Below are 16,130 nucleotides of genomic sequence, written 5' to 3'. Positions count from 1 at the left end.
GGTAACAGTGCTATTTCTATACAACACCTAGTGCTTATGCAGCACATAGACCATAAAGAACACACATATATTTCGTAGCCACATCAAAAAAGGTGTACAATAATTTTACTTTCAAACGTACCCCAACAGGCATCAAACTGGAAAGTTAGAACCTTTTCAGATACTTCTGAAAAGCAGTTCAAAAAAAAAGTTCACTCCCCAGTAAGTACCCACATTCAGGACTTAGGTACTTAATCGTTTCTACTCACAGGCAAGTCTGTTACCAGCATTTGAGACTGCAGAAAGTTTGGTGGACTGCAGCTATACAGGGATTCCCAAGGAAGCTGATCACATACAACTTCATTTGGCAAAGCTGGAATAAAACAGCAATTCAGTCTCAGCTATCAACTAATATAACAGGACAGTCACCCAGAACCACCAGGATAAAATATAGCCACCAAAGTAAAAGGAAGGGGTGTCTTTGCTATCGCCCCAAGAAAATTATTGCATCAATCTGAAAACTGGTCAATCATTCCTGTCAACACTAGGGTTCTTAAAAATGCATCAAAGGCCTTTAAACAAACACACCACTTCAGATTATAGAATCCAAAAGCATGAAGGAAGGTTGTGCTTCTTGCACAAAAACAAAAGGCTTTTCTATGGTGTACACATTAGAAGTTTGTCCAACAGTTTTCTTTTTTTTTTTTGGTCTGAGAAAGCCTTTTATTATTTAAACAGAAATAAACAGCCAAGTTCCTCAGTCTGTTACACGTGCTCACTATGCCCATGCATTCACTATTGTCAGCAGCTAAGTGGAATACACAAGATCTGCTTCTTAAAACACTGACCGTACATCAACCACGGAAGCAGACTAATGATAGAGTAAAAGGGAAATTACTTTAAAAATCACCTCCTGCCCCTGTGTCATTAATACGTAACCTAATATTTAAGATTCACATACTTAGGCATTGGGAGGGAATAAAATGAGAACCTTTTGTTCCAGCATTCATAAAATCAAACACAATTGTGTCTACAGTGGGAGCTCTCTGTACTGGTAACCACTGCCGTGTGGTATCAGTACTTATTTAGAATAAAGACATTTCTTGGTATCAGCTATGCAGGTTAGCAGGATCTCAGAAGTGGAAAGGGCAAAGAAAAAGAGTTGATAAGAAAAGGATTTAGAAATAAATACCTAGGAAGCAGGAAACCAAAAGTGAGAGCTCTTTCTCAACAGTATTACACCAGTTTTACAATCATGTAGCTCACTGAAATCTCTGGTGGCCCACTGTTGTAAGACAAGAATGAGGCCGTGATATTTTGAGGATATCCACCACTATTGTGGGAACTCCACTCACACTGGAACTCTTGACATTATTACCTGTCCACTTATGAGCAAATGGCAGAGACATTCAATGTTTCCTATTTAAGATGGTGAGAAGGATTCCAGAGGGCTTACACACAGAATGGTGATTCTAAAGGGAAGACACACTACAGTAATTTTTATGCATGTATGGGAAAAACTTTGCAGCTAGCCACAATAAAGTCAATTTTCAGGGAAGTGAAGGGAATCAGGAAAATCTTGGATCCCCTAAATCAACATCCACAGTATCTACTGATGGAGTGTTTTACCCTCCATAGTTATCTTGGCTTATAATAGTTACTTAGACTTAAAGTAGTTACTTCCTTAGCTTAATTTTTGCATTTAAGAAGCAAAACACTGACATAAAAGTATTTCATTTAATGTGCAGCTACCATGAAATTCAGCCTAATGGGAAAGAACACGAACAATTTGAAGTGTTTTTCAGTATGCATATATTTGCCTGTTCCTTATTGTATTGGTTAACCAGAATCATCATGTGAAAAAAATGCATTTTTGTCTTTCTCGCTCTTCCTCCCCCTTTCTCTTTCTTGTGCTCTCTTTTCTTAAATTGAATGAAGGTGATTTTTTTGCTGTTAAATCCTTTTGAATCAGAAATAGAACCAGTGCTAAGTCCTAACAAAAGTATTGTATTGCATGTACTCAAGGGAATCTGTCCTGAGAAGCAATGCATGGATTGGTTCCAGTTGAGAAAACAAGCTAGTATTTCCCTTGCTGCAAGAAAAAATCAAATGTATAATCTTTGCTCAAGGGTTAACCATACATCATTTCTCAGAACATACACTCAGAAAAATAGTGTTGGCCTGTAGCACTTCAGATCTACTTGCCTTCACCTCCTCTCTTTCCAGTCTTCTAGCACAGAAGCTGACAAGTACACAAAGATTTTAGTTATCTTTCAGTGTCTCAACTTACCTATGAGCTTTTTTTGCTTTTTTTTTTTTTTTAATGGCTGTATTATCTATCTAGACACTTTCCTGAAATCGTGAGAAATTAGTATTAAAGACTAAAATTCTGCTTCATATTTAAACCTACATTTTAATTGGAACCAAAGAATTTGCCCCACTGAAGCTAGAGGGTCAGAACCTGTCCAATCATTGCTTCAAGGGTTACATGACTGGAGTCTTTTGTACCAAACAAATAGGTGTCTTTTATGTCACTTGATACTTCTCTGTTTATTATTAAAGTAATTAAACACTGCACAAAACCTTAAAATAACTCTTGTCGCGAAGACTGTAGTCAAGGCTCATATTAACCAGAGCCAGGTTTATGTTTGGTCCAAAAGCTGCATCTACACAGATTGCCTTTCTATTAAGTACCACAGGCCATTTGAATTAATAATCTCCATCACTCTCTATGCACTTTCTTTATATAAAATCACATTAAAAAATATAAAATACCAAATCCTGCCTAATGGAAGTTCTCTCTAGCGAATCCTGCCTAGAGTCAGCCAGGTTGGTTAACATAATCTTGTCATGAGACTGTTGAGGAAAGTATGTTAGAATACTATCCAGGCTCTGATACTGGATGCTTCCTGTCAGAAAAACAGATTACAAGGGAGGCATAGTACTGTTATTTTAAACAGCTATTACATGAACATAACAGTGCTTGAGATTAGAGAGTGACAACAGTCACTGAAAATACTAAATTTAACCTAATGAATGCATTCTTTTTTTCCCATTCATTCAAAATTAAGTTCATTAGACGTTGTTTTAAAGTTATTCCAACTGAAGAAAGGGGATTTGTCATTTCATAATCTTGTTGCAAATTTGTATCAAGGCTTCTCCTAGTCCTTGCGGTTTCAGGGAAGGTATATAGACTCTCTGAGTAGAGAGAGTCTTTGCTTGCTTAGTCACAAGAAGCAGCTTTGGCCCCCAGTTAGATTTCAGTTCTTTGGGGTATTTATGAAATTTATTTCTATTTTATTAGGAGAAGTTCAGTTGTTGTGAAAATTACTACCTACTCTTTTCCTCTTACAATATGCAGCCTATTACAAACAAGAATGCTGTTGCTGGACTTGTTCATAAATATGTTCAGAGCTTAGTCTGGATTATCAAAAGTAATGACACCAATATCCTCTTCCTTTACTACCTTTATTCTTTCTAAAGATTAATTTGGAAGACTACTTCTTCCAACATAACTTGCTGTTATGTTTATTCAGGGTATTTTTCTCTTATGTTTGCTGACATTAAGTTTTATTTGATGCATAATGTACTGCCAGCTGATGGTCAGTGTTTGTTAATCCTAATACAAAAATCCTACTTGCATGCTACCAACTTTTGTAAGGAGAAACAAACAACAGACATAATTGAAGTAGCCATCAAGTAGTTGTTAAGTAGAGCAGAACTTTTATCTGTATTACGCATCTTTAATTTGACAACTTGTCTTTTCATAAGCACATAGTTTAAAAGAATAGTAGGTTTAGAAAATAACTAAGCATGGAATTCTGGCATACTGTAAATACAAAAGGCAAGCCTGTATGGCCCTGGCACCCTTTGTCTCCCAGCTAGAGACATTAGTAATGGCTAATGGGAATCAGTCACCTTAAGAAAGGAATATGATCAGGTATTATCAAGCAAAGATGCGAGTGCTAGTTCTTCCTGAAACAGGGCAGTCATTCTGACGACAAGACACACACACACACCCCTACCCCATGAACTTAGAAAATGCTCAGTTCTCCTAAATACAGCTATTCTCAAGGTAGAGGTAACACTAACCTATTTGACAGGGTATAAAGAATGACTAGTTCAGTTTCACAGGGTGAAATGGTCAGTATTGTTGTTATATTTTGAAATACAGTTAAAGAGTTATATTGATAACCCTTTTCCTTCATTTATGATATGAAGTCCATGAATTTCAGTAATCTTTATTATAACACTTCTACAATACAAACTTTCAGAACAGCAAGAGAAGAAGAAGATCCCATCAGTTGGGCAAATAGTGTTCCCACAATGTAAATCAGTAAAATAAACACAGTTTTTGAACATGCATCTCCGTGCTTGCTGAATTGGAAAATTTTGTATGAGTAAAATCAAGAATGCATTTACAGTGCATAAACTGTGCACATAAGCACTTTTCTGAATTGAGACCTAATATCTCTGTCCACAGTCTCTTTATGAATAAGTAGCAGAATCCAGCTTTTTGGCACATTAGCTTTACAGAACATGAGTTAGTGGAAAACACTTTATGCAGTAGAATTGAGAATAACTTGAAAAACACAGAGTAAATAGAGAACAGTTATCAGGACTAGGGGGCATAAAGCCTCCTCGAAATCCTAAATTCAAATGTGCCTTAAGTCATGACTGAAATAAACTTGTTGATTTCAACTGAGTGGCTAAGAGAAGAGGCTTGTTCAGATCATTACATTGCAAGAGAAGTGTTTATAGCTGCCGGGCTTCATTCCAAAGAGAAAAGTGTCAAATAAATGCATATTTTATATAAATATATGGGCAGGGTAAGGAAAAAAATATTAAAAATATCTAATGGTAGACAACAAAGTATTGTTCTGATCTGTCTTACTAAGCATCATCGGAGACTCTCATAAACAACAGTAATTCACAGAAACAGTAAATAAAGTTTATAAATGAATGAAACCCTGATGACACCCTCTCTGAGGAGAGAAGTAGAAATAATTCCCTCAATCCTTCTGCGTGGGAAAGCCAAAGAAATGTGCAAACTAATGATATGTGAAATGAAGACTAAAGAGTTCAGGATCTAACTTAGATGATGCTTCTGACCTAAAGCACTAGTAAATCCTTTTTATTGCTGCACTTGCCATAACACTTACATGGGGAGAAAAAGACTCTTTGCTGGGAATTAAGCATCCGTTTATAACAACCTCCAGCGGAATTACAGGAATAGCATTTGTTTTCCATGGATTCAGTTATCTGGCCCCAGGAAAGCAGGATAAAGTTGAATTACGTGCCTGGGAGCTAGATCTGCCTGGTGTGTGTAGGTGAGCCACACTGCAGTAGTGTGGCCCTCCCGAGTTCTGTCAATGCGGTTGGTTGGTTGCGCATCTGCTTTAGAAACAAGGCCTGGGGACCAGTCCTGTGTCTGCTCTAGGGGCAAGGCCAGTGTGCCAGTCCTGCTTCCATAATAAAGCTGCTGTGGGAAAGGGCTGTAGGGTTGTATTTACACAATGTGCTTCACACCATGGCCATGAAAAGTTGCGGTGGCTTAACCCAGGGAATGGTGCTCAACCAGATGAGGGACAGTAATGGTTAGGATTGGCATTGCTTTCTGTGTGCCTCTGCTAGTGAAGCTGCAAGTCTGCCACTAAGAACAGAAACAGCCGTTTTGGGGATTCTCCCAGGAAAGAGCAATGTCAGAACTGACACAATGTTTGCAGTAATAAACTGTGCTGGCAAAATTCTTGCAGATGTCACCAAAATGTAAATGAACTCCACTGACTCAGGGAAGTAATCTCCAGAAGAGAGACACAGAACTTATTTGCATTTCAGAGAGAATTACAAATATCATTGCATTTTCTCCTCCTCTCAGACTGAAACTGTTGGCTCAGTGTCAACAGTGCAGAGATACATTTCTCTTTCTTGAAACTAGTTTAATACGAAGATAATAAAGTGTGTATCCCTGTGCTTGTCAGCCAGCTGTTTTTCACACGTACTTTGCTGCAGGAATCCTGATTCTCAGTAACTAAGAATACAGTATATTATACAGTACAACAGAAACACGTAGAAGTATATAGCTGGTACAGAAACAAAAAGGTCACTTAACAAAAATACAAGAGATTCACTTCAGTAAGATGCAATGAGGACAGTCCACAAGCTTTTGTTGGGGCTCCAAACACTTTCTTGCCCTGAGTACTACACTGGAGATAGTAGACAGCATTTGCCTGTAAAGTACTATAGAAACCCCATTCTGGAAATATTCTCTGCAACATGAGTTAACAAGAAGGACAAGAAATTCACCTGGTGATAAGAATGTATGAACAATTTAGGTACAATACAACATCTTCATTTCTGTTGTCTGGAGAAAGGAAAGATCCTCAGGATAAAACCAAAATACACAGAGATAGTATGGGAATGTTACTTATATTTCCCACTTTTTAAAAACATAGACCAAAGATGAAATAAAACCAACAGCCATAAAAATAAAAACTAAAAAAAAAAAAAAACAAAAACCACAAAACAAACAACAAAACCAGACCAAACCTATTTCCATAGAAAGACTCTTTTTTTCCTATTTTCTGTCTTCACATAACCTATGTATTATTCATTAGAAGTAATTGCTCCACCTAAGGTAAGTGTGCTCATAAATCATCTTCTACAGGGCACAGAAAGAGCAGGAAAATTAGAATGTAACTTAACATAGAACGTAAGACATATGTGATGTGCTGCAGACAATGTTGGTTGGGTTTAATTTAAATCATCAAGGAAGAGCAGAGTTAAGGTATTAGTTACCCTTTTGGTTATTGACATATGTGATTCATTCAGTTAAAGCCCCATTCTACTCAAATGCATTGGTATGTCAGTTCACAGCCTCAGTGCCACCATCTGTCCTGAGAGAACTGCAATGCAATTTGAACACTGCTGGCCCTTTCAGTAGACACACAGGCACACAGTAGAGTTGTTCTGACAAAACTGTATCATCCTTGTACAAAGGATGACTGAACAAGCCAAAAAAAAAAGGGGGGGAGGGTAGGGTTTACAGTCTTGATGTATTAAATTGTGCAGAATTTGTTTATTGTTTGGTGCTTGAGAAATGGACTTGTGTCCTGAGAGATGCTAACATCCTAATGATGTGGTGTTGGGTAACACACTATTCTTTGGCACTAATGCCATGCCTTCCCTTTGAAAAGGGGAACTTTGGATACCAAGTTCCTGACACATCATCTCTTCTAGCAGGACAGAAGAAAGTATGTTGGTTATAATGGTGGTAGATTTCTGGTCATATAGCTGCCCATTGCACTGACAAGTCTAGCAAGCACCACATTTCCCTGTTGTGTAGGACACTATTTTATGCTAAGAGGGAGCTAACACAATGAAAAATAAGTGCACAGATTTTCCTTCCACAAGCTAAGAAAAGCCATGTGACCCATTATATTGGAACCAGAACTCCCTGCCACACTTTACTTAGAAGAATGGGGCACCTACAGCATCAGAGTTGTATGGTGATAGTTCTGCTCTCAGCCCTTTAGCACTTGTTTCATCCAAGTCAGAAGAGAAGAGAAGAGATAGGTTAGACACCTGCTTCTGCAGTTATGAAGGACAGGCAAACTGGCATTCACCAAATGGAAGTATAACATGCCTTAAAGTCAGTATCCTTCGTACCACTTCATGGAAACATGAAAACCTTGCTTCAGTCTGCTAAGCTGCAGAAAAAAGCCTAATTTTATCAGCAGACAATGCCAACAGGGGTGAGAAAAGCTTTTTATTAAAGGATGATAAGTGAAAGGTAAGATGAAGGCTGACATCAGGCAAACCAACTTCATATTAATCTTGATTGCGGATCATAGCACAGCAACTATTTGTGATAATATATGTATATACACATTTGTAGGAGGCAGACACAGGTTTTACGGGTTTGATGTATTCATATTAAATTATCTTGAGTAAGAATCCAAAGGACGGTGTCTATAGAGTAAGACTAATGAAATATTCCATTAATTCAAAGACATCGATCACAAATGTCACCACATCCCTACCATAGAAAGAGGTTCCATACAAACATTGCATGCATGCTGATGGGACCCATGTCTACAACCTACTCTTCTCTCCCCAAGCCTCTGAGCCCCAAATTGCCCACTGCAGCCAGGCCTGCTTTTTGTGATAACACAACTAATCCTTTTAACCCACTCTTCAACCTAACTGAACAGCCTGGTAACTGACCTTCTTGCATCTTTCTCCTGTCCACTTTAACTAAGCTGTTCTGTGCGAGGAGCAGAGAAGAGGTACTGTAGCAGATGGAAGAGGTATTAGTGTTTTCACTGGCTCTTCAATGTTAACTACTGGGACAAGTAAGTGTATTTTTATTTGGACAAAGCTTAATGAAACAACTGGTACAAATAGTCTTTGAAAATAAAGATCCCATTCCTGCAGATGAGGATTTCCTTAATATCTCCTCCATGATTTCCTCCTTCCACTCAGGAAGCTATTGTCACACTGAAGAAGCGACACCTAAAGCAAGTGTGACAGATCAACTACATGTTATTCCAAATTTCAAGAACCTTTCTCCCACACTCATTCTTGTAATTCAATACTAATAATGAAAACTAAGTATATTAATATATATACTAATATATATTAATAGATATACTTAATATATATAAAATTATATATTAAGTAAAGAAATATGTTTCTTTACAGGAACATATTAATTAGAATTAAAAGTTGTTACTTCAGGATGAGGCAAAACCTTTAAGTCGTATTTCTCTGCTTAAAATTGCTTTTAGAGCTTACAGAAAAAAAAAATATTACCAAGATCAAAACAATTTGCCAGAATTTCAGTGGAGAAAAATAAAAATTTAATTAAAAGATACAACCATAAAAAAAGTCATTTCAAATCTAATTTGATAAGCTTACAAATAAAGATTGTAAGTCATACTCCTGACTTAAAGATGCTTGCATGGATGAACAATTCATCTGATCTTCTCTCATGGTCGCTATGCATGTACATGAACACTGCACATGTAAAAGTGGTATGAATGCAGCTTTGAAAAGACAGCATTCCCCCAGCATATCTTACGGGCATCCTGCTCCTTTGGAATTCTACCTTGGTGAAGTGTCTGCTTCTTTGTAATTTTATGTTTGGGAACAATTGAGAGATAAGCAGATAACTGAGCCAGTGCACAAGATAATTTGACTGGACACTGTATTGATTCCTCCTATAATGATTCATGAACTGAAGACTTGTTCGGATAGAGGAGAAGCAGTGCAAAAGAAATTACAGGATACCCTGTACTTCATCAGTGATACTACCTCCTAGTCAGTGAGAGAGCAAAAAAAATCTTATGCTAAATTAATCAGAGGAAATAGGCACATAATTCATACAGTCCATAATCATCTTGACAAATATTGTAAATTAATGTATTAAAAATTGTTCATCACTTTTTATCTCAGTCACAGTAATTTTCTATGGTTGATACATATACGTTTCTCTTAGCAGTTTTCGGGTAACTAAACATTGATAAAGGGCAACATGAGGAACAAACATAAACATTATTTAGGCTATCTCTAATCTTTTGTCACAGAGGGTTTATCTCCAAGTAACACAGGAGATGAACAGGAGCAGTGACTGTACAACCAAAAAGCTCACTGAAGAGCCTAGGCACTTCCTGCATCAGTGATGTTGCCCATACCTTCACAAGCAGTGCTTGCAGGCTCAGGTATATTGCTGAGGCCATCTGTTTTCTGTTTTTATCATCAACCCTGTCTTCCCTGACCCAACCCTAAAATCTGGTATTTCAGGAAACTATGCAGCAGCTGCTCATTAGAAAACTGATCTCATCCCCAGAAGGATTTAACAAGATACTATTGACAAGCAACACATCAATTTAATAATCCAAACAGCATGATAATTCTTGTATCATATGCTGTTAGCACAAGGGAGACCAGAGGATCTAAAGTGAAAGTCCTTGCACTATGTGATACTCAGTACAGTCTTTAGAACTAATTGTAATACTACAACATGCACAGGCTGAGTATGATAAAACTTTAGGTGTAGCTCCATAAAACACAGTGGTTACCATACTTAACATTTCTAGCACATTTCTCCAATGCAGAAGCTATATAGGAGGTGGGATTTTATTTTTGGACAGTATTCGTACCTTCACTGAGGGGGTGAGGAGACATGATAAACACCCAAACAACAGAAAACACTAACAAAAATCACACACAAACCAACCAGAGAAAGACTCTCACAAACCACCAAACCAAAAAAATAACACTTAACTTCAAATCACATTCGTTCACCTTCCTGTACCAATTTACCTCTTCCTGCTCCAAGTCATGAATGACCTGTCATTGTAGTACAGTATCAAAACAACCCCACCACTCTTGATTAGGGCCCCTTAAAAAGATACCTCTCAAGGTTCTTTTTGTTCACAAGAAAAAGGACCAGGTTTTTAAAGCTGTTCAAAGCTCTGGGACTCTACTGCTGTTGGCAGGGATTTCTCTCAAATCCTTAATTGCAAGGTCATTATGAAGATAGTGTCCAGTACAGATGACACACACCCTATTGTGTCTTGCTAGGATTTGATATTTCTTTAGTAACCCTGGAGCACCATTTTCCCCCTTTTATTACTTTCAGTGCTACATCACTTTCATGAATAAGACTTCTTCAGAATAGCATTCACTTTTCTCCAGCTCACACATTGTAATTTTACTGTGTTGTATAAAATAGGAGCTGTTTTCATGCTGTCGATTTCTTTAAAAAGAAAATCATTGTCTACTAACGTAAACAATATAATATTTAAATTTGCTCTTAATCTTTGACTGCTTTTTAATCTGGTTGTTCATGCACAAGAAATTGAAGATGCCAGAATTGAAGTTGCATTGTATACAGTTGTTATGCAAATGTTCCTCCACATAAGAGCAGGTGCATACAGTTCACATATCTGGCACATATTTAGCAATCTGTTTTGGGATGGTGATAAATTCTTCTAATGTGAACTCTTTACATCGCCCTCACACTGAAGGACATTGTGAGCTCCTATATATTGCATATATAATGTAATGTATACCTTTTTGGTAGAGAAGAAGTACGTTTAGCTAGGTTGAGTTGAGTCACCTAAACTGGTCACACGATGTGAATCCTCTTGGCCTAACAATGAGAAGAAGCCTAAGAACACAAGACATGTGTCAGCACATAGTTAAAATGAATAATTAAAGCAGGTAAGAGAAAACTGAATAAGGGGTTCCTTTTGGGGACTGGGTGGGGGGAGGTATTGCCTTTTTGGGGGGGAGTGAGTGAGGGGTGTGATTCTTTTTTGTTAACTGACACTTGTAAAAGTCTTTGCTGTTAGTAGGTATGTAAATGAAAATCCCTTTGCAGTCATGCATGATCAGGGACAGAAATAACTTCCTTTTCTGTTATAAAGTTGTTTGTATCCTTCTGCATGTATTTGCCCATGCACTGGAAAGGGGATGGAAGACGATTTTACACCAGCCAAGATAACAGTTTCTCCACCAAGAATCCCATAGATTTTTCAAAGATTCCTTTTTTTTTTTTTTTTGCCTTCCAGTGGATAAACAGGAATAATTTAACAGACACATTTCCAATAGGAATATTAATGGAAGTAAGGGAGGTAGGATGGTTTGTATACAGGCATGTTAGGAGTTAACAGCAGGGCTCAGGAAACAATCAAAGGTCAATTTCTGATGCAGTGGTGGGTTAATAGTCAAAGGAAGGTCATTCTGCCTCACCCAAAATAACAAATTGGCCCAGAGATGAAATCACAATTCTGATAAACTGCAAGAACAACAGTTAGTGACCTTTAACATTAAAGATAAAAAAAAAAAAAAGACATGAACACACAGGTGAAAGCTGGATGGAATTTCCCTCTTCATGTTATTCCAGGCAGTATCTCTAAAAGGGCTTTCATTTACATAGCTTTATTAGAACCACCCCTGCAGGGCACACTTATTTTCTGGTCCCTTTCGTGCAAAAGACCACATTTTAACAAATAACTTAGTTTTAAGAACAGGGAGGACTACCCACAGCCTAGACTCCTGATTGCTGGGAAGGTGATGCAGCACACACAGATGTTTCTGAGGACATCTGCAAATGAGAGTCTTTCTTAGCATGTCTTCTGTTTGAGGAGCAACCCAGGACCTCTCCCAACTTCCCAGCAGGCAGGAAGGTGTAGCACCTAATCTCTAGCAGCTATTGATGTTTGCCCTCTGCCAAATTAGCCTTGAATTGGAAATTACATTTTTATATTTAAAATACACACATATACACACTGCAGTTGATATAGAAAGGTGAATAAATGTACTTTCCTAGAGACTACTACTTGGCTTGGGGGGGTAGGTGGTTGGTTTATTTTTGAAGGTCTTCCTCTGCCATCTCAAACCAACATAAAATTATTTATAAGGAACTACATGGAACCTAGAAAATAAGCTGTATATGGAAGGCAGCTGAATGTCTTAAATACTTTTTTTTAAACCCAGTTGAGCTCTGCTGGCCAAAGATAAATAGGGGAGAGTGCAGAATACATGGCATGTAGGAAGCAGCCCAGCAGATACATGGAATAGTGTTTGGCTATATGGCAAGTCCTGTACTCCAGTATACCAATCCTCTTACCAAACAGGTCTTTTATAACAAGCAATAGGGATTTTAAAGAAAGGGATTTTTTCCCCGTGTTTTTTCTACAGATCCTTCAGTGTCCTTGAATTCTAGTGGTTCCTTTAGCAACAAAAAGACTAGGCAACCGAAATCATCCCAGGAATCAATATCTGGTTTGCTATTATTGACATTCCTGCAACTGTCTAAGCAGAAGTCCTAGTCCTATTCAGACAAAATATGAGGGAACGAAATCGCTTCTTAATGGTATAAGAAAACTCCTTGATTTATGCAGGCAGATACTGCTGTAGCTTTTACAGACAGAAATGATAACCTAAGTCATACTATAGACTTTGTATAGCCCGTAATATCAACACCATAATTCATATGGAAGTGCATAACAACACTGCAAAACTGTTTTAATTATTTTTTTTAAATTACATCACCTGGAAAGACAGACTGTGAAATACCATATATGATCTCACCCCTTAAAGAAAGGTCTTTGAATTCCAGCATTTAACAGGTTTCTGTCTTGGCACACAGTTCCTTACATAACTAGCTAGATCAGTATTTTAGTTGTCATTATTTTCTAAGCAGTAAGTGTCAATCATTACTCTACATATTCTTTTTTTAGTAGATTACTACTACTGAAGACTGGAGATGAGGTTGGAAAAAGAAATAGAATTATTTCGATAGAAAAGTCCTAACTGAGGAGCACCACATAGCCACAAACACTCTAGAAGGAGTGTTTGAGGTACCTGTAAGGGGGATATGATTCCTGAGTTGCTAGTTCAGTCTCAGAATTTTATTGCAGCTATCTTTATTAGCTATTTTCCAGATTTTCAAACAAGATGAGCAGGTTAACAATTGCTGAAACATGCTGGTTAATAGAGCCAATCAAGTAGTTCAATGTAACACAAGGAAAATACAAAACTTTATAATTTAAAAATGATCAGAAATTTGAGCCAATTTAATAGTAATCAGAAGTGGATAGCTGATATACAGATTCCTAAATACATATAGTAAGCAAGAGAACAGAAGTCAGCTGCTCACCAGTTGTTACTATTAGCACTAGCAAGAATTTCATCTCTGCCTTCCCTTTTTCTGTGGAGGTGTAAAGTAAAGTTTGTAAAGAATGGAACTTTTCTGTGGAAAAAAATCAGCTTTTTTTCATCCCTTGTGACTCCCATCCCTGAGCTCCCTCCCCCAGCAGAGATTAGGTTTCCTGCCAGAGCTGTATCTTCCATGAGCTGTCATCTGCCCTATAGCTACCTCTTTAGGTCACATTATATACAGTGCAGACAGAGCTCAACCTCCTACGGAAAAGACATTCTAAAATGCAGAATTATTTGCCAATTACATTTTATTCAAACCTTCCCCCCTCAGAATAAAAAGATAAAATATTATATTGCTAATTTTTGCCCCCCAAATTCTATGTGAGAAGTTTATGTGCCAAAATACCAGAGGGTTTTTTTTTTTAGAAAAAAAAACAAAACAAAAAAAACCCTGGTTTTGCCCCAGTCAGTCACTACCAAGGTGGATCTGTGGATCTCAGCTTATGAAGGTAACTTCACTTTAATGGGTAAAATAGGATTCTCATGATACTTATTTCCAAGTCCTAATACAGAGTTTCTGAAAGAAGTAATAGGTTCAGGTCCCGCTTATAAAATTGTATTAGTTCAATGTTGTTTGTATATGAGAAAATAGGGGAGGAAATGTATTGTCCATCACAAAGTGGGCTGTTATACTTTTAGAGTGATTTGTTTCACTGCAGTGGTATTTATCATGTTGATAAAATAGACCAAGGATCTGAAAATGGGAAGATTTTTCCTGTTAATTTGAAACAGCACCTATACATGCTGCTGTGACATCAACATAATACCCTAAAGCCACAGATTCTGAAAAGATTTATTTTCTGAGCCCCTATGCAGGCACATTCTCTTTGCTTCTGACACTCTCAATTCACAGGCTGCTGGTGATCCAATCTTACTCATTCTGGCTCTATAATAAGGATGTCAATGCAAGAAGAGAAAAGTCATTATCTGATAGCCAGCAGACATGATAAAAAGGTAGAGTTAGATATCTCAGAGGAAAGGCCACCCTTTCTGCCTTGGATGAGCTTCTCAAGGTCATGGGCAGCCTTTGTATCTGTAAGTATACTCCAGATTCACTTTAAACTGAGTGCATCAGATAAAACTGAAATGTCTGGATCACACAGTCTCATGTCTGAATAAGGTTTTGATTTTTTACTGTTAATTAGTGAAAAGTTTTAATTATGATTAGAACATGCAGCAAAAAATATCAAAGAGGCAGTGTGAGATGCAGAGAAACTTAAAGTACCATGGAAATTTCAATACCATGGCTGACAAAGCTGAGCTGTGCCTTTTATGTTCCTCATCAGCTCTTCCTTTTCTGGAATTACTGATTTTTTTTAATACTTTCACTACACCTAGGGATTGGAGAGGTTAAAAATAAAATCAAAACCTATTAAATTGCAATTCCATTTAAAACTGGCAGGTTGCTTGCATAAATTAAGAGTTGAATAAAGTGTAAGTGTAAATCAAATACAGGACAGATTTCAGTCTAAAGCCACTCCTGGGGGATACTTGGGATAACCAAGGTAAGCCCCATAAGCAGATGATATCCTGGCATTTATCTAGTGTGAGGGGTTACAACCTTCCTCAGGATCCAGATGAAATAGCTGGGAACACAGCAGAGGGTTTGGGTTTTCTGTTGTTTGTTTTTGTGGGGATTTTTTAAAGATTCGGCTCGTACGGGGCCTTTACATTCAATGACTTGAATAATATCCCCTTCTCCCTTGCTACAGTGATGCTCTGTACAAAAGCAGGGCATATGATCCAAAAACCTTTTTTAGCTTGTTTCTGTGATGCACCTAGCTTATTCATTTTGTGAACTCGTGCCTGGGAGCTACAGAAATGAGCAGTGCGATAGCAGCTTGATAGCAGCTGCAGCCAGAGGCTTATTTCACAGTACAGCAGTAAGTGCAGAATCCAATTGGTCACTCTTGGGCAGACTAAATCATCTTTGAACAGGAACTGTTCATAAAGGCAGGATCAACAAAATCTTAATCAATTCCACTAATATAGCTTATCTATCCCAGTGTGCCTCACTGGGACCTCTCAACTCCTTGCCATCTGTCAATTTCTTCCCCTTGATAAAGAGACCACATATTCCAATACATATTCCCCACCATCAAATAAAATAAGGATATCAGAAACATACTTTAAATTGCCTTAGTATTTGAGACACTTGGCTGTGATTATTTAAAAATCAAGGCATTCAATGCACTATCCTATACAGACCATCCTCCTATTCATTTTGGTTAACATACCATATTTTAAAGCAACAGGAGGTGCTAGATCATCAAACTAAACAACTTGTACTGACACAGGGTGTGCATGTACTACAACATTGTTCTGTCAGTGTGTGTCAACTCTAGTTCAGCAAGAAATCACTAACCTCATTCTGTCCTCAGCCAAGGCTTAACTGAGGCTGGCAGGGATGTACTGGT

General features: G+C 37.6%; 1 protein-coding gene across 3 annotated transcripts in view; it reads left to right on the top strand.

Moving 5' to 3' along the window:
* The window catches only part of BEAN1 (brain expressed associated with NEDD4 1), a 53,480-nt gene that overhangs the window by 16,046 nt on the left and 21,304 nt on the right, over positions 1 to 16,130 (top strand). For 2 of the 3 annotated variants that reach the window (XM_057396604.1, XM_057396607.1), the window contains one exon: positions 8,241 to 8,333. The exons of the other annotated variant lie outside the window; for it this stretch is intronic. In XM_057396604.1, the coding sequence (XP_057252587.1) occupies positions 8,241 to 8,333 (93 nt within the window). The remainder of the gene's footprint in view (positions 1 to 8,240; positions 8,334 to 16,130) is intronic. 3 annotated transcript variants of the gene reach the window in all.

Source organism: Pezoporus wallicus, unplaced genomic scaffold (genome assembly GCF_028554395.1).
Source record: "Pezoporus wallicus isolate ANWC-B61680 ecotype Strahan unplaced genomic scaffold, APGP_CSIRO_Pwel_v1 contig_3820, whole genome shotgun sequence".
NCBI classification, from domain to species: domain Eukaryota; kingdom Metazoa; phylum Chordata; class Aves; order Psittaciformes; family Psittacidae; genus Pezoporus; species Pezoporus wallicus.
This window is presented reverse-complemented; position numbering and strand designations above follow the sequence as displayed.